Raw genomic sequence first — 24,827 nt, forward strand, 5'->3', positions numbered from 1 at the left:
TCTTTTTATAATTTTAATGCACCATATATAAAAGAATGTAAATTAACAACAAAGTTTAGCAAGGGAAATGTGAAAATCAGATTGCTATGTATTATATGCAGATAACATTGTGCTATTAAACAGTAGCTTGAAAGATTTTCAAGGATCTCTGAATAAATTACATAAAAGTTGCAGATGATTTGGCATAAAAATTAGTTAGTGAAAAGAAAAAGTTTTGAAGATTGCACAAAACAGAAAATTTAGGGAAAGTGTAGAGTAAATAACACAAAATTGGAATAAGTCAGTAATTTTGTGAACCTTGAGACAGCCTTTAATGAAGAAGGAAATTAGACATAAAATATATTCGTCATAATGAAATATAATTACAGCAAAACACAATGAAAAAAGGTCAGAATGATAGTTATATATTACAAAATAATTATAATAAAATAAGCTTAAAAATCAGATGAATTTTTTTATTTTTTAATGAAAAGTCCAAAAATTTAATTCAAAATGTGTTTTTTAAGCTTACTAATTTCAATGGAACTGAAATTTTTATTAATTCTGTTGTGAAAAAAAAAGAAAAATTTTTTCTTTCTTTATAAATGTGAAACTACAGTCTCTTCCATTTTATAATTTATAAAACCATAATAGGTGCAGCCATCAGACGATACAATGTAATTTCCATACTTAAACACACAAAACTCTAAACAAACAATTTTAATCACGTACTGATAGATAGCACACCTCATCTATCAGTATGTTTCAAAAAATGCAGTATATAACCTAAGTGTGTAAACAACTGCTGTCACTTCCAAAATTACTCAACTAAGACTTCAGGAGGATAGGCAGAACAAAAACCATTAATCTTGAAAAGGCAATTTACTAACTGCCCAGTTAGTAAATCATTGCACTATTTCTGGATGCTACTAAAGGCCAAATATTAAAAAGCACACACTGTATTGTTTAAGGGTTTTTTTTTTTTAATTTTGTTATAATGATTATATTTTTTCATAGCAAGGTAAATTTTATTTGCACTAAACTGATCTTTTCTTTACAATTATATTTGTTAAAATGAAGTATTTTTACATAAAGGTACATTGAAAATTGACAGGGGATGGAAAATCATTTTACTTTACTCAATATTTCATTGTGGCATTCATTATACTGACATCTTACTGTAGTAAGAACATGCAGAAAGGATAGGAGAAGGAGAATGGTTCAGAGGGAAGTGGATCTATGGTGTCAGGCAAACATTAGATAAGTGTGCGAATGTTAAGCACTAAAGCAGTTGTTCTGGTGCATAACATGCAATAATAAGGATATGAGGCATCAGTATATTATGCTGTCGAATCAGTTTGTGTTTGCTGGACAAAAAAACAGTTTCTGAGAGAAAAAAGTCATTTAGACTAACCTAGATATGTTATGGAGAAAACAAAAAAAAGAAAGAAATTATAAAAATTTCTCACATCACTGACAGGATTCAAACTGAAGCCTTTTCCACTTGGTGTTAAAGGATGGTGATTATAACCACTGTGCTATCATGAGGGCTACAAGCATTAGAAGAAAGAGGGCTTACTCAGGCTGGATTTAAACAAGCTCTCAAGCTAGAGCTAAAGATCTAACAGAAAGTTGGATAGCATGAAAGAAAATATTGAATGAAAGGCTGATAGTCCAGGACTGATTTGTACTATTACAGTGACCTGCACATCCACTGGATACATGGGCACCAGCAACGTGGTGCAAGTGCCTTTTGATTTCGAAGTAATACACAATTTTTAATATTTTCATTAATTTATTGAAACATAAGATATTGTATGTATTTGAAAATTTGGTAAACAAAAAAATTTATTTCCACATACACCAACTTGCAAAATACCCTGCTGGTGCCCATGACTGGAGATAACAGATTTGGACATTGACGGCTGTTTTCGATGTCTTATCATAAAATAACAAAACAGATACTTACACCATAAGTTTTTAAAACATATGTTTTTAATTTTGCTATTAGAAATCAAAATTACACTAATTATACTGAAAGGAAATTTAATTAATTATATTTAATTCACTGAAATTAATTTCAGGGCTAGTTATATATCTCCCCTGTTCCAACTACTATCAGTTTAGTTGTTTGTTTGTTATTTGGTTTTTAGGAGCATTAGCAACTAAGGCCATATTGCTCTGCGATATGCGGTGGTCATTCCCTGACCTTTCCGCATCCTCCGTATTTGGTGGTGACGGGCTCGAACCCCGGTCTAATCAAGAAGCGTGTGCTACGCACTGCTGCTCCTTCCCATCTGGCTACGGAGGCGCCCATCAGTTTAGTTAACTGGGTATTGTTCAACATGATAATGATATATTTTTAATGTTACCCAAGCTTTATACCTATTTAATATTTTAACTCTTTACACATTTATTTTGTCATCTAACTGTGATAACTGGTAGTACATTTTACAAAGTTACTATTGATAGTCATCAGCAAAATATAATACAAATGGATATTATATTTTAGAGAGGTTACATGTTATTTTTAAATTTATTTTATATTAATACTTTTCATTTAAATATTAAATTATCTGTAGTATTATAATTCTTATATCCTTTTAATTTGAATGCCTTTAACTTCCATATTCCCTATAACGGTATGGGTATAATGTGTGTGTATATTTCAAGGTGGGTTATTAATATTGTAGAGTTAAAAAGCAGAAATTCCTAATGAGCAAATCCAGACTACCATCTGAAAAGACTTAGAAAAAAGTTCATACCATCCCTGATGAGATCTGAACCATACTTTTTCTCAATGGAAAGCAAAGGCCAAACTGTTATGGCATTACAAAAGCTGATGTAATAAAAATTTCTGAATTTAAAATAATATGTAATTACAATTAATTATGCATTCTAATTAATGCAACAGACAATTTTGTTTAAAGATAAAATTAAATATAAACTATTGTTATTATTCTATAAATATATGTGAGAAATAAATTTATATACCTCCACCTATAATTGCCTCTATGGTAATATGCAGTGCATCTATTTCTTTTGTAAACTCTCTGACTGCTTGATTTGGGTCCTCATATGTGTGGGGATCAATGTATGTCCTAGAGGCTCCACAGTGTGTGAAAAGAGGTGTAGTCACTAAATGAAGATGGAAAAAAAAGCATTGATAGTGAGAAGTACCCATATGCATTTTTAAAATATTATTTTCACCCTTAATTAACAAAGCTTAATTACAAGTTAATGACTACATATTCACTCATTTTTTCATCTTTCATAGCTGTGATGACTTAATGGTTTGAAAATTTTAAGGTAATTAGAAACATTATGAATAAACTGCTCCTAGCTGCATCTGTCATGGGGAAATTAATTAGGTTATAAAAACTTCATGTAGGGTTGCATTCATTGATTTCTTCTCCATTTTCAATTAAAATTCCAAAGCTACTACATTGATTCACTGCAAAAGAATGCAATTCATTTAACCTTTGATGAGGTTTTTTCCACCCCTCATAGTAGGAAAGCATTCAAAAAATTAACTTAAAAAAAAAAAAAAAAAAAAAAAAAAGGAGTAACCAAAGGTGATGAAAATGAAATTTACTTGAGTTACACTTTGCTATAAGTCATTACTGTATATTTTCAATTTAGTAAAGTGCTAAAAACTATAATGCAGTAAAGATACTATTACAAATGATGTTACTTTAATTTATTAGCAGAATAAAAACTGGAATTAAAATAAATGCACAAAGATTATCCAGTATTTGAAATTTGATATTTTAAATTTTCAGAAGAAAGCTAGATGGTTCAAATACTAGCAAGTAATCTAATCTTTAAGTGTTTCAGCAGCAAATTTAATAATACAAAAACTTTTAGTAAGCAATTGTAGCATATGGTTATTTAAAGTTTTAAATAAATTGGATCAGGAATAAAATATAAAGCATGTAAAGGATGAATAATACAGAAAAAGACAGTTAGTAGGATTAGTACACTTACGTCGTGCAGTGGGAACTATAGGTGGGTGATCAAGAGCTGGGAATACTGTTAAGGAAGAAGAAAAAAATTAGCACTATTTAAGTAAGCTGTGGCAATAATTTGTTTCAAAAGTTAAAATTGTTAATAGGGTTAAAGTTATCATTTTCAACATCCACAGCATTCATTATGTTAATAATGTTATAATTATACAAATGAAGAAATTATAAAATTTTTATTATCATTATTAACAATAATACAGTATATATCATATATCTGTTGTTCCTCCTAATAGAGACACATGAAGCAACAAATTAAATACTGCATTGAAGATGGATCATGATTAAAGCTCTAATGGCCTTGAATTGTTTCCTTTCTTCTAATCAATATAATTTATTAAACTGAACTCATTCTATAACATTTAATCTATCCACAAAGCTCTACCGCATCCTTGGAATTGATCCTTGGTTTCATATTCAGTTTTTTTAACTGCCACTTCAACTTAACCAACAAGAAATGAATCATCACACTTCATAATTTATTTGTGGAAAGCTTAATATATACAGCAGATGCTGTTCATTGTGATCACTTTAGGACACAGCTTAACTAATAATAGTCAATGAAACAAGAATGCAGCTGTTCTGCATTGTTTATTGATGCAGGGCAGAAAGGTGTACATAAAAAGGTGGAAGTGGACAGAAAGAAAACATGAAATCAAGCAATATAAAATACTTTAATTTGACTGTTCACCTTTTCTTCAAGAAAGTCATCAATAAAAATGAAACCATAATGTTTCTGGAAATCCATACAAACCATTAAAAACAAATAAAGAAAATATTGAAATCAAGAATTAGAAAATAGTTAATTATCGAATGTAAAGCAATCAGATTGAAAGGAGTACAGATATTGATAGGAGTACTTTCTCTCATGGAGTAATGACACTGACAAACCATACAAACTGTACGAAGCAACAGCAGTAACTGGACATGCAATGTGTTGGAGTTCGAGAGCAAATTGGGATGTTACCTAATCACTTCCACTGCATGTGTAAAATATTTATTGTAATCAGCAATAAGGTGCTGATTACAATAAACATTATTTTTTTTATGTATTAGTATACGTCTAATTGGAACTTCATAAAAGCAATAATGTTATATAAATGATAACATTATCTGTGAATACAATAAGTGCCATACACTGTATTAGGAAGGGCATTTTTTAACTTATTAAAGAAATGTACTGAACACAGATTATATGAATATAGAAATACTTATAAAAAATATGCCAGAGTTTAACAGTTTTTATAAGCACTGCAAAAATTATCAACATTAATTTTTTTGCCTTATTTTCATAGACATATCTGAAATTATAGGGTTCAAAAATATATGCAGTAAACTCCCGTTATAGCACTTTTGAAGAAACTGGGTCCAAAGATTATTATAAGTGGGCTCTTGCACTTCACAGGATTGATCATAGGATCAGAAGAAAAGAGCACTATAAGCAGTATGCAGTAAGTAAGGAACTGTGTGTGTGTGTGTGTGTTATGGATGTTTAATGGTGCATAACACTGGCTATGGTGCGCCTAAGTAAGGAACTTACTTATATACAAATATTACAATTTTAAATAAAGCTGCATATGAGAAATGACTAAAAAGTTCCAGGAACGGTTGTAAAAACCACAAAGTTGCCAATATATGTTGTATTGTGTTTCTCATCCATCTCTACAGCACTCATAACCTGTACATTAAATGTGCACATCTCATAACATAAATTATAACTCTCATAAATTAAATTAAAGTGGTTTTTGCTTCAAAACTGGAAAAGTGTCTGAAAACTGTGAAACAGTGCATGAATCTGAAATTTCCAATTAAATTGAGAAAAACTCCCATTAAAAGTTATAATTCCAAGAAGTTTATGAGTCTACAATATCAAAGGAATGAGTTTTCAAGTGATACAAAACTTTATGAAGAAAGGAAAAATGTCAATGATGATTCTCAATGTCCGATGATAGTGGAAATAAATGAAAATGTAGACGCAGTGCAGGAACTTGTTCATCTCAAAGAATGGCCATTACAATGGTAGCATGGCAACTGGGGATAGACAAAAGAGCTTTTTGCCAAATTTTAACCATCAATCATATTTAATTCATAATCAATAAGAACAGGTTTTGCAGTAAACATTTTTAAACAAAATTCAAGCAGAACTGAACTTTCTGGATATTTTAGAATGATCCAAAGATAAAGGGCAGAGTAAATAGTTGAAGACAGTGAGTTCTCTATGACAAAAAATAGCACAGAGGAGTAAATCAAAATTCAAGATCATGGTCATCATTTTCTTTGATAAAAAAGATACTGTCTGTTCAGAATTCATTCCCCAAAGAAAGAGACATTTCATCTTAACATTCTGAATTCGGTGTTTGGGAGAAAAAATGTTGTGGAAAGGGAAAGAATTATGGCTGGACAAGTATATGTTGCATCACAACAATGCATCAGCTCACACTACTTGTATCAGTCAGGCCAATTCTGATATAAAAAAGGGTTCTACAGCTGGAACATCACCCCCCCAACTATCCTTCCAATTTCAGGTAGCACGTGACTTCTTTCTATTTCCAAGTATTAAAACTTCATTGAAAGGGACATGCTTTGGATCTTTGGAGGTCTAACAACATACACTGAGGGCACTAAAATCAATATCAGTAATATTTCAAATAAAGTAATATTGAAATATTCCAAATAAAGTTTTTTTTTTGCTCTGTTTTGCATTCTTATTATTATATAGCGGAAATAGTTGTCCTACAAGCAACTGACTTGAAAAGCTGTTCAACATTAAAAAAGAGAAAAATGCTTGACAACTTTTCAAGTCAGTTGCTTGTAGGACAACTATTTCTGCTATATAATAAGAATGCAAAACAAACCAAAAAAAAAAAAAAAACTTTTATTTCTTATTAGAAGAGAAAAGCATTTTTTCCCCATTGTTAACTCTGTTCATCATTAAGAAGTACTAGTAATCGTTATTATTTCTCCATTTAAAATGTATTAAGTTTTATTTTTGATTTTAAAGAAATATTTTTAATTTATTCAGATTTGGATTAGATTTTAAATGGCATAAATTAATTACATCAATGGGCACATTGGGACCAATTTGGTAGTTACAAGTTTAACCATTTTCATGAATGTGTTGAATTGATAGGCCAATATTAGAGTGAGATTATTATCAAAATCGAAAATAACTAGCTTAAAACTACTTGACCATTTGAAATCAGGATCCACTGTTTTTTTTTTTTTTTGTGCAAGCAAAGATTTGGGTGACACCTCATCAATGGAGAAGGAAAATTCTGATATGATGTTGCAGCAATTTGCACATCAGCATGAAAATGTGTAAGATAAGATGCTTGTGAGACTGGAATCAGCAAAGCAAGTGTACAATGCATTCTCAAAAGAGCTAAGTTGAAATCAAATCTTATGAGCCGAAGATTGCTACACAATATGATGATGATTCTGCTCAAGTATATATAAATAATTAAGGATACTCCTATCACATGAAATGAAAAACAAAAGTTTTATTTTAATATATCAGATACCAGCTCAACGTCTACACTAGATTATTAGCAGATGACATGTCAGGATTCTTACTGAATCCTATCTTCAGACCAAATGGGGCCCAACATAATTCTACCTGCCTGCAGAAGTAGTTGAGATAAAACAGTTGTAGCAGCCCTTTGGCAAAGATCCTTGAGCCTCATTTGGTTTGAAGATAGGATTTGGTAAGTATCCTGAAATATCATCTGTTAATAATCTCTAGAGTAGATAGTGAGGTTGTATCTGATATACATTTCAATAAAACCTATTTTGCTTCCCATTTCATGTAGTAAAAAAGTACCAGTTTGCAACATTACATGGTGCCTCTGTAGCCAGGTGGGCAGGAGCAGCAGTGCGTAGCACAAGCTTCTTGATTAGACCGTGGTTCGAGCCTGTGACCACCAAATACAGAGGATGCAGAAAGGTTAGGGAATGACCACTGCATATCCCTGGAGCAATATGGCCTTAGTTGCTAATGCTCCTAAAAACCAAATAACAACAACAACAGCAACATTACATGCTCAATGGTATAGTGAACTTAATGTATATACATAAGTGGACATAAATTTAAATGGAAAAAGGATGGTTGCAGGACAGACATGCAAAATGGCAGAGAGTGACTATTGAACAAACTTCCATCTGGTGTAGTGGAATTGAGTAATTTGAATAAATTTAAGGAAGAATTACACAAATTATTATAGGGGTCAGAAATATGAGATGGTTTTTTTGGTTGATGCTGTATAAGCTTGCTTTCTTGCATAATTTGCCACTAATACTAAGATATTTTAGTCAGAGGCAACATTTCATGCTCAATGGTATAGTTAACTGATATAATTGTATACTGGTCCCTGATAATCTAAACAAGCTTGTACAGAAGGCAATGAATTTCTTATGAATTTTATTCAGAATTTCAATAATTCTTCAGAATGATGTAGTTTCTTCATAATCATTAGACCATATTTTTGAAGGGAGTTAAGGTATTACATAGCTTCACATGCTTAATGTATCCATTGTGCCTACCATTTATGAACTATATGGGGATAAGCGATTTACTGCCAAGAGGACTTAGCACTCCCACATTATCATCATAATAATCATTTCACAGACTGGTGCATAGGCCAACAAAGAAGTGTCAAGTATCACACATATTCACCCGATTTAACCCCACTACTGACTTCACCTTATGGAGCTACCCAAAGGAATTAGTGAACAGCAGAAACCCAGAACATTTTAACAATTAAAGGAGGATAAAATTAAGCAAGCATAATAAGCTGTCCCAGTAATTATACTGGAAAATGTTTGTCATGCAGTTTTTTGGTGCTGTAACTGTGTCTAAAAGCAAATGATGAACAATTTGAATGTCTGCACTAGTTTACCATGTTTCATAAACTATTGCTCTGTAAACCTGATAATAATAATTTCTGAGGTTTGTAATTAATATTTATTTCTGAAAATGTGCACACATCTTTTTTAAGGCACTCTGTGTGTGTGTGTGTGTGTGTGTGTGTGTGTGTGTGTGTGTGTGTGTGTGTGTGTGTGTGTGTGTGTGTGTGTGTGTGTGTGTGTGTGTGTGTGTTTAAAAAGTAATAGTACCAAAGAAATAAAAACTGTAGAGATATATAGTAAGAGAACAGAGGTGTAGTGACTGTAAAAATTAGTTAAATTTAGTTATTACCCTAAATTAGATTTACACTTAACCCTTTCACATATGTATACATACATATACATTTGTGAAAGTGTTTAAGTGTTAATCAAAACCAATTACCTTCCCATATAAACTTTCTTTATAAAACTCAATGAGCAATATTTGGTGTATTAATTAGCAGTGGCTTGTGGTATAAGAAATGGTTGACTGCATCTTGAATTTTAATTTTTAAAAACATTTTTTTTTTGCTAATTCTGAAAATATAAATAAAGCTGATGGAAAATAAAATAAAATAAAATAAACTGGCTCATTGCATTTCTTATGTAAAAGTGACAATAGTCCACCTATACTCATTATCCAATTTCACTGCTACATTAACATTTCTAAAATGATAGGTACAAAAACATTTTTGATATGGGTTGCTGTAGCTTCAATTTTTTAATATGATCAACTAAATGATTTATGTCAGTTATGCCTTATTTTGTTCAGAAATCTTTTTCCTTAAATAATAAACAGGAAAAGTAGTATTATGCATTTTGATATCACAGCCTATCATGTTTTTTGTACATGTCCTTGTTAAAACTTCTTGTAAAAAACTGCTCATTTTTAAATTTAACAGTTTACATTAAACAAGTTTGCCAAGATTATCAATTTATAATTTTTCTTCCATATCATGCACTGAAAAAGGCTTTGACAATAAACTGGTTACTGAATTGATCTTCACTTTAGCTAAGACTGGACAAACTGTTAATCAGAGGTAATATTTTTAAATGTAAAACTAGCTGCTATAGTCTCATCCATTAAAACATGATATATCTAACAATGTAATCACTGAGTTATTGAGTTACAATCATTCTGCAACCCTATCAAACTGCAATGAAAGTGTGGTGCTGATGCTGTCATATTCCTGGACTACTGCATATGCACGGAAATGCAATTGAACATGAATCTCCATGCTGGGTTAGAAAAGTTTGGTATCAATAAACTATGCCAACAGCATAAGACTGAAAAATTACATTATCATATGTATAATATCAGTCTTGTAGTGTAGGAGCAAATAATATTACTTTATAGCATGTTACAAGTACTGTGTAAATAAGATAATTTATAATTATATACCAACTTTATTTGATTAAAAATAAGAATAACTAGTGATTGTGCAAAACTACAACCAGCCCAGAAGTTCCCACTGGTATTAATTGTAAAATGAATTAAGACATCTCTTACAAATAGTTCAAAATCAAAGGCTTTGTTAACAACTTTTTTTTGCTTTTTTTTTTGCTATAAGGCTTTGTTTTTTTAACAACTATTGTTAATGATGCCAAGAAATAATAGCTGCTACTTCCATTATAGATATCATAGTTAAGTATTAGCAATTAAAATTCATATTTTAACTTTTAAAACTCACAGACTCATTTCAAACATCTAAATTTATTTCATGACAGAAAAAAAAAAAAATTAGAACCAATAATTAAAAAATGAGCTGTTCAATAAAAAATTTAACAAAAATGCATTTAACCCTTAAATTTAAAAACAACAACACTGTTGTCAATCCTGCTGAATACTATTAGATGATGTTAACTGCCAAAACTTTCACTAAAGAAACAAAAGAAGCAAAACAACCCTTACATTTCTTACCTTCCCCGTTACGATATTCAAGTGTATCACAGTCACTTGGCTGCTTCTTATTGCATTCATCAGAACTTCTATACAGAAATGATGAATATGGAAAAGAAAAAAAGTGTTTCTTATATATAGTTGTTTTCTGGTAAAATAATGCATACTCTAATTATAAATACTAGATAACTGTTGCAAATTATGTGTAATTACAAATACACTCTTAATTATATGAACCAACTTCATAAATCTAATACAGTAAAATTGCATTACAATGAATACTATTTTAACAAAAATTTCACTATAATGAAAATATTTCTAGATCCCAGTCAACTTCCCTTATTATTTTTATTAGTGTTTTGTAAGACTTGTTTGAATAAAACAGTTTTGAAAAATCAACACAGCACAATGAATTATTTTCAAAGCTCAGTACAAAACGATTCATGCACCTCCAAGAAGTTAGCTGTAACATGATTTTATTGTATAAGAAAATGAAAGGTATTATATATAAAAAAATCAATTCAACAGAGTGCCACTGATAAATGCAATCCACATGGAATGGAAGATTATTATACTTTACTTAAAAATACTCTAAATTAAAATTATAGCAGATGCTGCATCCTGGCTATGTCTATGTGATTTCTATTGTATAAGAGTTTTAAAGTGTCAACAAATGCACTAGTTACAAAAGCACAGAAGTCATTTAGCACAGTTCTGATAAAATATCTACTGTATTCTTTCCTCAGTGCATTTTCAAATGAAAAACATTTTCTCTTCTCCAGAGAGTATGTATTTGAATTATTCTTCATTTTATCTTCATAATCGAATTTTTTTTGTAGAGTATATTGTCATCCAGTTGGTAAAACATATTTCCCCTTTAATTTTTTTTTAATAAAAGCAATCACAAGAATCACAAGAATTTTGTTACATACACGTTTGATGTGTATGTAACAAAACAGTTTTAATTTTAATTAATTAAAAATAATAACAGTTCAATCAATCATGACACTTTGCTTTCAGCTAAAAAAAAAAAAAAGTACCATAATGATATCAATATCATCTGATTTCCAATAAACAGTTATTACATACATCACTTGCTCTATTCAATGCGCATCATTGAAAACAGTATATACATATTAATTAAAACAAACGGTCATAAAAAAAAGCTAAGAAAGTTGCACATTTTTAGAAACATCTCATCCCTCTTTATAAGAATTGCAATAAAATTTTGCCTAGACACCTATAAATGATTAACTTGTATAAACCCACCAAAAACATGATTAGTATGCCCCTCGTGAAAGAATAATCAACTTGCTTGTTTATCATTGAATTTTAATGCATCAGCAACTCCAGACATGGTGTTGCTGATGCATCCTGACAGCATGGTGTTCCTGACAGCTTATCCTCAAACTCATGGAAATTACGCATATTTCACCATGAACAAAGAATTATACTAGGATTAATAGCAAGTGCAGTCAACCCTCAGGGGCACACTATTATAAACATTTGCACAGTGAGCCTTCATGCTGCTAACAATTTTATTATTTAGGAAGTAATTGGTGATAAATCACATCCTTTTCTGGCTTTCTCAGTTGCATATAAGTGGGTGCAAATATATCATCATTATCACATACCATACTATGGAAAAGACAGGAAGGCAAACTATGTCCAAACAGATGAACTAAGTGAGTGCAAGTTCTGGTATACTCACTGCACAATCTTGGTCAAGACAGAAACGCATCTATGATGCTGGTACCACAAACAGCTATCACACTCACTTACAGGTAACCCCCACTTATAATGTTAGGGGGGATTGTATTCCTGGCAACTACATGTTAAGAGAAAATCTGCATTTTCAAGTGGTACTTTTTTTTTTTTTGAAAAACGTTTTCCTGTGAAATTTAAAGTAAAAATATATTACCACTATATTTTATTTCTATTAAATAAAGAAAATAAAATTACAGAAAAGTTTCATACACTGAATTAAAATATTTTTTATGGTACATAAATAATAACTGAGTATATACTTTAACAAAACTCTACATTATGTATCTCAAAAAATATAACACTTATGGGATACCATGGGTCTCTATATTACAAAGGTAAATCCTGGATAGATTACTTGGCCTTTTTTTAGACTGCAACCTTGCTTCACAGTATTCACCCATTATACCACTGTCATGTTCCTCCAAATTCATGCACTGGTTGTGCACCGAGAGTGACTCTTTGATGATTTTGATAGTCAAAACTCTTGCAGGAGTGAAGTGAGACTTATGTTTCTCAAAGGAAATATGGAGGTGTAACTCTTGCAGTTTATCGTTGGTAGGGATCATCTGTATAGACCCTTGCAAACTCAATCTACGCTATGATTTACATGTGTTTGATATCTTTAATTGCATTGGTGGTTAATCTTCAAAACAAAGAGTCTTGTACAACTTACTAGATACAGTCACCACCAGACTCCCTGCACACAAGACAGAGAGACTTCATTCTAGTTGATGCATTATGTCCTTCGCTGCTTATGTGCCATTAAAACTCAAAACATCCAAACAACCTTCATTCTAGACCTCATAAATGTTACTATTTGCCTTCATTATGTAGAAAACTTTCCACCAGTCCACATGGATTTTCTATTCTGGCCACCGGTAATGCTTCAATGATGAAACTGCATGTATAGTAACTTCAAGACAGTGCAAAAGAGAACCAAGTGACTGCAAAATACAGTAATGTTCTTGTGTCCTCTACATTTTAAACTGCTGTGAATCTACGGGGCCATCCCAGAATATAAAGAAAATAAAAAAGTGTACACACTAGCTCAGCAATATTATTGCCCCCCAATAATGTGGTACTGTACTTGTCTAGCGATCCCTGCCAGAACTTATAAAAAAATTTTGCTTTTTAATGCACCTCCTATATTTTGAAATATAAACTACATTATAATGAATTTTCACTAGCTGGGACCATGCTAAGTGGGTGTTATCTGTATTATGAAGTAAAAGAATGCAAGCAAATCAAAAGTAAAACTACATATTTGTGACCCAAAAATGCTGGCTTACTGGAGCAGACTCTTGTTTACCAAGTTAATCAAGCACTTTCATTAAAAATTAAACATTTTCATGTTTAATTTTTAATGAAATTTAGTTAATAGTTGGTAATTTAGTTAAATTCTAATCATGTACAACATATGAAGAACGTATGCTTACCTCCTAATGTATAATACAATCATCACAATGATGACAATAACCAGGACAACAACAGCAACTGTTGCTCCAGCAATGATAGGAACCTGTACCTGAGGAACTTGTACTTGATCATCATCTCCAACATAAGCTAGAACAAATAAAATTAAAGTATTTGTATTATAGTACAGCATTATATTAAATGCACAAAGATATAAACTGATGAGTAAATTTCAGGTACATAAAAAAAAAAATTAAAAAGGAATCAAGTTGCTTAATTTCTGTACACTTCTAATAAGTTTTTAACAAACTTCTAATAAGTTTGTTAAAAAATTAACAAACTTTGTTTGAAAATACAAAGTGACAGAAGACAAACTCACAAAATCTCAACAAAGATAAAATTAGAATTCTAAAACAAATGCTAAATATAGTTCAACTCAAGGACATCATTATATATTAATAAAATAAAAAAAGACCCAAACTTTTAAAATATTAGATCACTGAAGTTTTGGAAAATGTAATATATGTATAAATCGGCATCAGTTCGTTAAAAAAAAAAAAATCTAATAATGAATGGATAAACCCTATAATAATAGACTTAGAGAAAAACAAAGAAGCCTAAGCAATACAAACTTTCTATAACTGTTTTTAGGCACATTTTTACCTTAGTTCCAAAAAGCATTTATACCAACAACAACAACAATAACATAACCATTTTTGTAGAAAAGTGAAAATAAATGTTATTTTCACATTTTAATTAACTTACTCAATGTGACATTTAAAATAAATGTTGAATGTCAATGACAATTAAAGATAAGGAAATTCGAAGGTAAACCACAAAAAATTTAAGAGTGTGAGAATATTATTTGATAATTATTTTAAAAGCACAGCACAGAAAGTCTAAAAGAAATTTTTATTGTAAGCTCAGTTGATAAATAGAATTAAGTTCAGTAAACATTGTAAACACAGCTGATAAACAGAAGAAACCAAGCACATAATAAAACAAATGAAAGATGAATACAACTGCATCTAGTAAGATAAAACAGAATCATAGAAATATCGTGAAAGAAAGTTATTAACAAACTGAACTAAATTATTTTTATCATATCCTAAGATGATAGCATATGATATAGTTATCATATCCTATTATCTTATGATATGATAAAATAATTAGTTATGTATATAACACTTAAGTTCCAGATTTAAAAAAAAAAAAAAAGAAAGAAAAGATTTATTTAGTTTTTGGTTATCTAGAACACTTCAAGGTGGAACTTTAAGTTAGATAATGACTTATAGAAACCTGTCCTACGTCCTGAACATTCCCAGATAGAGTATTCAAGCCTTAGATCAATAATACTACCAGGTTATACATATAAAATGTATATAAATTGTAAATTCTTCAAAAAAAATTTAAAAATTATGTTCAGATATGATGAATTAATAGGCAAGGAAGAAATATTTTTTGGACAAGCAAATCTAAAATATATGCAATATTTTCTGCTCTAAGTATCAAAATACATATCAGAAAAAGAAAGAAAAAAAAAAAAAAAACACTTTTAAAAACAGCATTTATTTCCTACAAAGATGTATTGAGACACTGTAAACAACATAAATAATTACTGGATTAAAATTATACATAAAATCATGTTTAAAACAGCAACCAATCAAACTGAAGTATGGACATCTGAACATTACAAACAAAACTTGCTGTAACTTAGCATTAATCAATGATGAACACAAGCAAGCATTGAAAGGTGACCGAGAAAAGCTGCGCCATATTTTATATACAGTGTATATATATGTACATAAATATATTTTTTAATTGATTATATCACATCTGTAAGAAACACACATGAAAAACTTTAATAAGAAAGTTGTTGTTATTTGGTTTTTAGGAGCATTAGCAACTAAGGCCATATTACTCTAATAAGAAAGAGACCTCACAAGGTGTCACTAAGTAGTTTTTTTCTTTTGGTTTGTCCCGGGCTTGAAAATTATCTTCATGTGCTAGATGTTCATTGGTGTGCACATATCAGTCCCTCTCACAAATTTGAAACCAAACAAGTCATAGATTTGTTATTTGGTTTTTAGGAGCATTAGCAACTAAGACCATATTGCTCCGAGGATATGCGGTGGTCATTCCCTGACCTTTCCGCATCCTCCGTATTTGGTGGTCGCGGGCTCGAACCCCGGTCTAATCAAGAAGCATGTGCTACGCACTGCTGCTCCTGCAGTACATCTGGCTACGGAGGCGTCAAACAAGTCATAGAACTTGCTAAATTATTCTTTCGCCATATCCTAAGATAACAGAGTCCAAAAAGCTGGTTATCTGTAATACTGTCAGATGGTTAAACAAGTACCATATACATTTATTGGGGTGTTGAAGTGAACAATGGAGAGACCACTTCAATTCCTCATATCACAGAGATGAAAGTTTTAAACATACTACATAAAAGTTAAACCATATGCACATGCTTTTAATGCTTTATGTAAACCTAAGTGGCGATAAGATGTTTCACAATTCACTATTTCCACATCCACTGATCCTGTTAATTATCTGAAAGATTTCAGAAATGCAGTATGCAGTTTGTACATAACTCAGCACTTGCACTCTGCTATGGCAATTACTGCATACATCTTTGGTATGGCATTATACTGTAGCAGAAGTGAACCATGCATTAGTTTCTTCTCTAACTTTTCATGACATTCTTAAAGACATAAAACTAGCAGGAAACAAATCTGATTAAGATTAGTCTCATTATGTTGACCACATTCAAAATGAAGGTTGCCATTTCAATGCCAATCTGCAGTCAAAAAAAAAGTAAACCTAAGTTCAGTGCAAGATGATAACAGTTATAGGCAGGGTTTCCTTTAAGCTGAACACTAAATTTTTTGTGTTCATTCTACATTCCAGAATGTAGCCAAACACTCTTCCTGGGACTCCTTTTCATGAAGGTTTTGCAAATTTCTATTGCTGGAATATAAATTATGCTTTATATATGACCCTCACCAATAACAAAATTGCACTTCTTATTTTACTGAAAAAAATTTAAATCAGGAATTGTCTACCTCAAGTAGCAGTGTAATTAAAAATGAATGATTCTTTAATATACATAACTTTCTGCATGGTTTTTAATTATTACTTGTAATTTTTATTTGCTTATTTTTCATTTTCAATAAAATAAAATAATTGTCTTTGTATATTTTATGAATAAAAAAAATCGCACATGGAAATGTTCTTTTAAATATAGTGACATTTCTGTATATAATTTTATTTCCTAATGCATATGTGTATATATAAAACCTCTAAAATGTGTCAGTAAAACATGATTTTTATTTAAAAAATTTAATAAAATCTGTGAAATTACTTATCAAATAGAAATAAGAAAAGATTCATAGTCTACATTACCTTTAGTTTTTATTAAAAATGATTTTTAATAAAAACTAAAGGTCAATAGCCTTCAATAATTTTATTTTAAAACCCAACAAGCTTGCCTGTTGAGAAGTATAATTAAATTTTTTGTTACTGGAAATAAGCAATACTAGTCTTTGAGTTTCTGAGGGATGGTCTCGACTCAAGTCCCTTTATGTAACCACTATTTATTATGCAGTTCAAAGATTATTTTCCGAATTATCAATCTGTTGTTTATAAAATTTGTTAAAACTGTCAAAACAGGTTTCATAACTAATTTTATATTTGTAAAACCTATTTAATCTAATATTTACAAATATCTGTGATTAAATCATATATTTTCCAATTCACAAAAAAAATCATAAGTATCATAATCTTACAATAATAATCACTAATTATTTTTGTATGGTGACTAGCTAAGCAACAACATGAGATAAGTGTACAAAGTGACAGGGTTGGGGGGGGGGGGACTATGGTTATAGGACAAGATATATTAAAAAAGAAAAAAAAAAGTTTAATGTTATATCAATCAGACAACTTAAATACTGATAAACTCACTAAAACATTTAATATTAAATTAATTCAATCTTACCTGTCCTTCCAACTAATTGTCCAGTCATCTTATACACAGGACTACTATATTCTCCCCACCCTCGAGTGGTCTTCGCTCTCACCTGAAATTTGAAAATGAGTTCACATCTTCACAGTGAGATAAGAAATAAATTTTATAAATATCTAACTGTGATATGAATACATCCTATAACAAAATCTTCAGCACAATGAGTAAGCAAAGGTAGTCATTTTCATTATGTATATTGAGAAAACACAATTAATAAAATGGTTGTTTTGTTTAGAACTTCAATATGATGAGTGGCTAAAGGTCTTTTATTTTTTTACTTAATATTTTTGTTAAAGACTTGGAATTAATAATGTCTGCTTTCCATCTTTCCTCCAAGCATGCAGTATTCTATAGTCCATTCTGACTTGTGATGAGCAGTACAAGTGCATGGTATTGTCTACTTACATCTTAAAATCAGAAGTGGAGGAACCTAGTCTATGTGATGCAGTAAGACAATTTGGTTTGCTGCCTTCTTCAGCATTATCATTTTCAAAAACAGTGATCAATGGTTTATACAGTGGCACTTTATGAAAATAAAAACATTTGTGAAATGCAAATAATGAAGATTCGTAATCAGCACTATTAAATGGTTTTTTCTGACAAAGATCTGCCAATACAATAATCAGCAAATTGTTGACCAAAATGAAGGCTGATTAAAACGAAGTACAAATTGTTTCTAACAGTTTCTGGTATATTTCAAGCTTTTGTTATCTGTTTTCTTGGTAAATTTCCCACTTGTCAAATTTTTAAAAAGGTTAATGGGCCCTCTTTAATTGAGGCTGCAGTCAGCCAATCTCAGACAGAAGGAGTAGGGTCTTCCCCATGAGTTATTCTAGGTTTTCAGCTTGCATAAGATGCAACTGACCCAGAAACACAAACACTTCTACAGCCAAATTGATGATATGGACATGAGTGACAAGCTCGACTGCTGTTAAAAATTATGTGGCTGGATCACCCAATTGCTACAAGAGCTTGGGTATCTTAAAAAGGAATAAATTTTCTTAAAAGGTATTGAGAATTACAGCTGGATAGGCAATAGCATTAGCATTAGTAGAGGCATATGATGCAAGAAAGCAAGCTTATTCAGCATCAGCCAAAAAAAAAAAAAAACCCACTCCCATTTCACCCCTCCGTTCGTTCGAAATACCTGTCCAGTTGAGCTTTAAATTTGTTTAGGCTATCAACTTCAACAACAAGTGATGGAAGTCGGTTCCACCAACCAACCACCCGCTGGCCAAAGGCAAATTTCCGCACATCTATCCGACATCCGTCCTTCCTCAATTTGAATTTATGCCCTCTGAGGTGATTATTCTGAGCAAGATGAAGAATCCCATTGGTATTGAGCATGCTCAAACCATTCAAAGCCTTATACACCTCTATCAGATCACCTCGCCGGTGCCTAGTCTCCAGACTCTGTAATTTGCAAAACTTAAGCCTTTCTTCGTAAGAGCAACCCTTTGTTCCATTTACTAATCTTGTTGCCCTTCTCTGTACCCGTTCCAGCAGCTCTACATCCTTCTTGAAATGAGGCCTCCAGACCTGTATACAGTACTCAAGATGTGGCCTAACCATTGCCTTATACAAGGGAATAATCACCTCCTTATCCCTGCTAGAAAAATTCCTGTATATCATTGACAAGACACCATGAGCTACTCTTGCAGCTTGTCTGCACTGCTCAGAGAACTTCATATCTGCCTGCACAATTACCCCCAGGTCCTTTTCATTCTCCACCACTGTCAGTGTAGTACCGCAGAGTTGATACGTTGCTCTGGGGTTACTGTATCCCATATGTAGTACTTTACATTTGTCAATGTTAAACTTCATTTGCCACCTCTCAGCCCATCTGTTCAACCTTTCCAGATCCTGTTGCAGCAGCATAGCGTCAGTAGTGTCCTTAACGACCCTGCCAACCTTTGTATCATCTGCAAACTTGGACATTAAACTTGATATCCCATCATCAATATCATTCATAAACACCGAAAACAACAACGGACCCAACACTGAACCTTGAGGAACTCCACTAATAACATTAGTCCACGTTGAGCAGTGTCCATTGATTACCACTCTCTGTCTTCTGCCACTCAACCATCCCCTTATCCATAGCAGCAATTTGCCTCCAATGCCACACTGCTCCAATTTGTGCAGCAGTCTTCCATGTGCAACAGTATCAAAAGCCTTTCTAAGATCCAAATATATAATATCAAAGTTATTCCCTGCATCCAGTTCTTTTGTGACTACATCATAGTATCCAATCAAATTGGTCAGGCAAGACCTGCCCTTAACAAAACCATGCTGCGTCTGAGCTATAACTGAATTCTTGTCTAGATGATCCTGCAGTGCTTCTTTAACCAGTGCCTCCATTAATTTACCTGGAACAGAAGTTAAACTAACAGGTCTATAATTACTTGTGTCAGCCTTTGATCCTCCTTTGTGAATTGGGGTTACATTTGCACATCTCCAGTCTATGGGTACCTCCCCTGAGTCCAAAGAAGCTCTCATAATTATGGCTAGGGGTTTGCATACTTCCTTTGCTGCCTCCTTTAATATAACTGGATAGATCCCATCCACCCCAGGTGCCTTTTTTATGTTTATCCTCAACAATCTCTCCTCCACTTTCCTCTCAGTTATTACAAAATCATCCAGCTCACTGCCAATGTTTACTTTACCTACATCATTCTCCTTCCTGAATAACTCCTCATGCGTGAATGTAGATGCAAAATACTCGTTTAGATTGTTAGCCACCTGAGCAGGATCCTCAACTGTTGAACCATCAATATCCAGTGGACCAATCTGATTCATCCCTTTCCTTTTCGAGTTCAAGTATGTAAAAAACTCTTTTCTGTTTTTCTTTGCATCCTTTGCCAAGGATTTTTCATAGTCTGCCTTTGCCTGCCTAATCTCCTTTGTGACTTGGTTACAGACCAACTTATATCTATCATAGGCTTCCATGTCACCCATTAATTTGTATGTATCCCATGCATTTTTCTTCTCTGCCACATGTCTCATTAGTTCATCTGACAACCATTTAGGCCTAAACCTTGAACAATATTTCTTAGTTGGCTAAAGAGCAGGAATATGGCTAAAGAGCAGGAAAAGTTCATTTTCACTGGTTATGGGAATAGAATCAGTTTGGTTCCAGTGTGCCTACTTAGAAATGGCAGTATAAACTTTTTTTTTATAATAAGAATTCGTTATAGTGATCATTATTGTGAATTTTATGAACTCTTGCTATATATTTAAGGTCATTGTAATGCATTATTAAATAGGTTATCACAAATGAATTTAGGCACATTATAGCCAAAGCAGCTTATGCACCATTAAACCCCCATAATAATAACAACAACAACAGCAGCAGCAAATGATTTTATTACTTATAAACAAGAGAAAAGAGAAATTTAAGGTTGGTTTGACGATAAGTATGTTAACCATCAAACCAACTATAAGCCTTTCTATAGCTTATCATCAGTTCCTACTTTAACAAGTCTCACAGCATGTTTGCATCTAATTGTAAGATTTGCTTCAGTTTTAGAAAATAACTGTCCCAAGATACATAAGAACCAAAATACAAGCTTCAATGAATGAATTTCAAAGACATTAGACACAGAAACAATGCCCTTTGGACTATCTTTCAACGTTTAGCTTATAAATCTGTACATTAACAAAAGGGCTGATTCATTAAAATAAAGCAGGAAGCTTATTCTAAATAACAAGGCAGCTAAGATCATAAGATGTCAGCATACTGGTTGTTTAACAGAAAGTTTAATTTCTGAGAAGGAAAAAAGTAATGTAAGCTTGGCTTTAGAATGCCAAAGCAGTAGTATGAATGAAGCCCATAAAGAGTTCCTCCCATCCTGATAGGAATCAAACCCAGGCTTCTTCCACAGACCTCTACTACCAAAACTGCCACGGTCCTTGAGTGAGTGACAAAAGACTAGTAATCTTCTAAAGGGAAAGATTAATACTAGCTCAACATGCAAATCCAATTTTCTAACTGATAAGAAAGCACTGTTCTCACATGGATAGTTTGATCACAAAACAAAGTAGTAGGTTGCATGATAATTTCTAAAATAGATGGTTTATTAATAAATAATTAATAATAATTATTAATTAATAAATACTCTTTTTTTCAACATCGTCTTCATAATTTGGTTGGCATAAAGCAAATTACTATGTATCCAGTCCCAGCCTAATAGTAGAGTAATTTAAAAGATTAATTTAGTTATGATTTAATTAACTAATCAATTTACAATTAACTTTAAAATTTTCCATTGGAAAGAAATTTTATTAATTTTCAAGTGGAAAATTATTAAAAATAAAAGTAACATTTCTATATATATGTACCTGAAATCCATACTCAGTTCTCTGTTTAAGGTTTGAAAATTGGATTTCTTCTTTGTTGGTTAGGCTACTAGAAGCATTCTTTTCTAATCCTCTTTGAAAAAACCTTATTTCATATGTTTCTATATCCAAAAATGGATCAACTGGTGCATCCCAGGCTAAGATTATTTCTGAGCTTTTAACTGATACAACTCGCACATTAGAAACTACTGAAGGAACTATAAACAAATAAAGGAAAAATTAAATTAAAATTTTGCTTATAAAAGTCATTCTCATTCTTTTTTTTTCTTACTCATACACATTTTAATAACAAAAAATTTTATGTTTATTCATATTCAAATAGTTCACATTATAACTCTGAAAATTCATCTCCTTAAAGCATAAATAGAAATTTAAGTTAAGTTTTAAAAACATAACACAGAAACCGGTAACTTTAGTGAAAAAAGTTGCCATTCCTCGTTATGGCATAAATTACTAATTAAAATCTTTAATGCACCAAATATTTCAAGTATTGCATTGTGTTTCCATCATCAGAGTAAATTACTTTGATGATGGGAATTTGCATATGTAATTCTTAAAATGTTAGTACACAGTAGGGATTTTCAGTTAATTACAATGCAGTGATGAATGGCAATTTTTTTTTTTTTTTTTAACCAAGTTACAAGTTTATTCATAATCTATAAAAATTCATAATCTATAATAATCTATGAAAATATAGTTTATTTATAATCTATAATTATTTATCAATACAAAATATTTCCTACCTGAAGCCTCTGTAGTAACTGTAATGTCAACATATTGCACATCTGTAAATTCGGAAACACCATTTTCGGCACACAGCTGGAAACGATAAGTTGTGACAGGATTTAATCCAGTAATAGTAACTTTGGTATCATTGAAGCCTTGTTGAGAAGGTAGATATGATACTGAATTTCCACATGCATCACATACTATACGATACATAGTATCATTGCGACCACCAAGATAAGATGGGGTTTGCCACAGTAAGATAACAGTTGATTGATCTACAAAGCTAACTGTTAGATTCTGTGGTGATGATGGAGGTTCTGTAATTAAAGTAAAAAAAAAAAAAAAAAAAAATTTAGTATTTTTAAATTAACTTCTATGATGACTAAGCAGCTATTTCAGTAGAAACATATGTAATAATATCATACCCTCTTCCTCCACACAGTGGAGGAAGAGGATTATGATTCACTTTATATGGTATAATATAAATGTAAAAAACAAAAAATTTAAAACTACAGTTGCTTTATCTGAAGAATAGTATTTTGTTGATTATCTTATTCCCACAGTTAAATTTTCCTAAAGTTATACACTTAAATATGTTCTAGAATGACTTTCTTTTGCTATAAGGTGGAACAAATCTACTAGGAAGCATCCTCAGAACAATGATGTCCTGACAGGAAAGCATTTGAAGACACTGGTTGTCATTTTAGAGAAGATGGACCATTCACACCAGTGAACACCACCTGGCGGGGTAAGGGGGTACCCATCCGAGCACCTGAGTTAGGAGATCAGGTTCTGAATCATATTGAGGAGAATCATGGAAGCAGCACAGTAAGATTAGTAGCACAGGTCAATGTTTAATAAGCAACAGTCTGGAGGATCTATAGTGAATGCAAGCCCTCTCACCAAATTTTCCAGCATGTGTTGCATTCTGCCAGTAACTTATGCAGCAATCTGTTTACCCACATTTGAATTTCCTTATGGATAAGGCACAGTTTACCAGGTATGGTATTGTTAATTTACATAATCAACACCTTAAGCAGAGGAAAATTTGTTATCCTGGCTGTTGAATAGGCTGAGGCAGGCGAACTGTGTGGACTCCACATTCATTAGATTTGAATCCCATGAATTTTTACAGATGGGGACACATAACAGCTCTAGTCTCAATTCCAGTTAGAAATTAAGAATATTTTTGTGACTGCATTGTGGCTGACTTAGTCTAGTACACTCCTGGTAATTTTGGGCATGTTTGACAGCCAGTGTGAGGATGTGTTGACACCTGTATCGCTGGTCAAGGAGAGCATTCTGAATGCCTGCTTTGTTTGTTGAAGCCACTGAGTGCCTTCAATATCTTTACAACAGCACTCTTGGGGGATCACCACAAAGAGTAGCAACATAGTCATAATTCAGCAAGGAAACATTTCTGGACCTACATTCACATGAACTTTTTAAATATTTAGTGAATAGAACTCACACTGTATAATATATATACACATATAATTATTAGATTCCTATAAAATGTCATGTTGTGCGAAACGGTGTTATATGGGACTAAGAAAAGTACAAAGGGGGGATTACGTTCCAAAGGCTAACAAAAATACACCATTCTAGATTTCTTATATCTTCTGCTCTCTTTAAAAAATCATTAATATGGGTTTCTTTGCTTGATAAATCTTTGTGAATTTCATCGTATGGAATTAAACATTTTTGAAGCAGCCTTTTGAACTTCTTTCATTGAAGAATCTGCATT

General features: G+C 31.8%; 1 protein-coding gene across 1 annotated transcript in view; it reads right to left on the reverse strand.

The window, feature by feature from the left end:
- The window catches only part of LOC150085339 (ephrin type-A receptor 4-like), a 212,235-nt gene that overhangs the window by 31,612 nt on the left and 155,796 nt on the right, over nt 1-24,827 (reverse strand). Inside the window, exons 5-11 of the mRNA XM_090374533.1 lie at nt 23,095-23,397; nt 22,334-22,548; nt 17,966-18,047; nt 13,986-14,112; nt 10,804-10,871; nt 3,967-4,011; nt 2,974-3,117 (exon numbers count right to left, since the gene is read on the reverse strand). Coding sequence (XP_090230659.1) covers nt 2,974-3,117; nt 3,967-4,011; nt 10,804-10,871; nt 13,986-14,112; nt 17,966-18,047; nt 22,334-22,548; nt 23,095-23,397 — 984 coding nt within the window. The remainder of the gene's footprint in view (nt 1-2,973; nt 3,118-3,966; nt 4,012-10,803; nt 10,872-13,985; nt 14,113-17,965; nt 18,048-22,333; nt 22,549-23,094; nt 23,398-24,827) is intronic.

Source organism: Mastigoproctus giganteus, chromosome 5, assembly GCF_048544385.1.
Source record: "Mastigoproctus giganteus isolate SK-2022 chromosome 5, ASM4854438v1, whole genome shotgun sequence".
Taxonomy (NCBI): Eukaryota; Metazoa; Arthropoda; class Arachnida; order Uropygi; family Thelyphonidae; genus Mastigoproctus; species Mastigoproctus giganteus.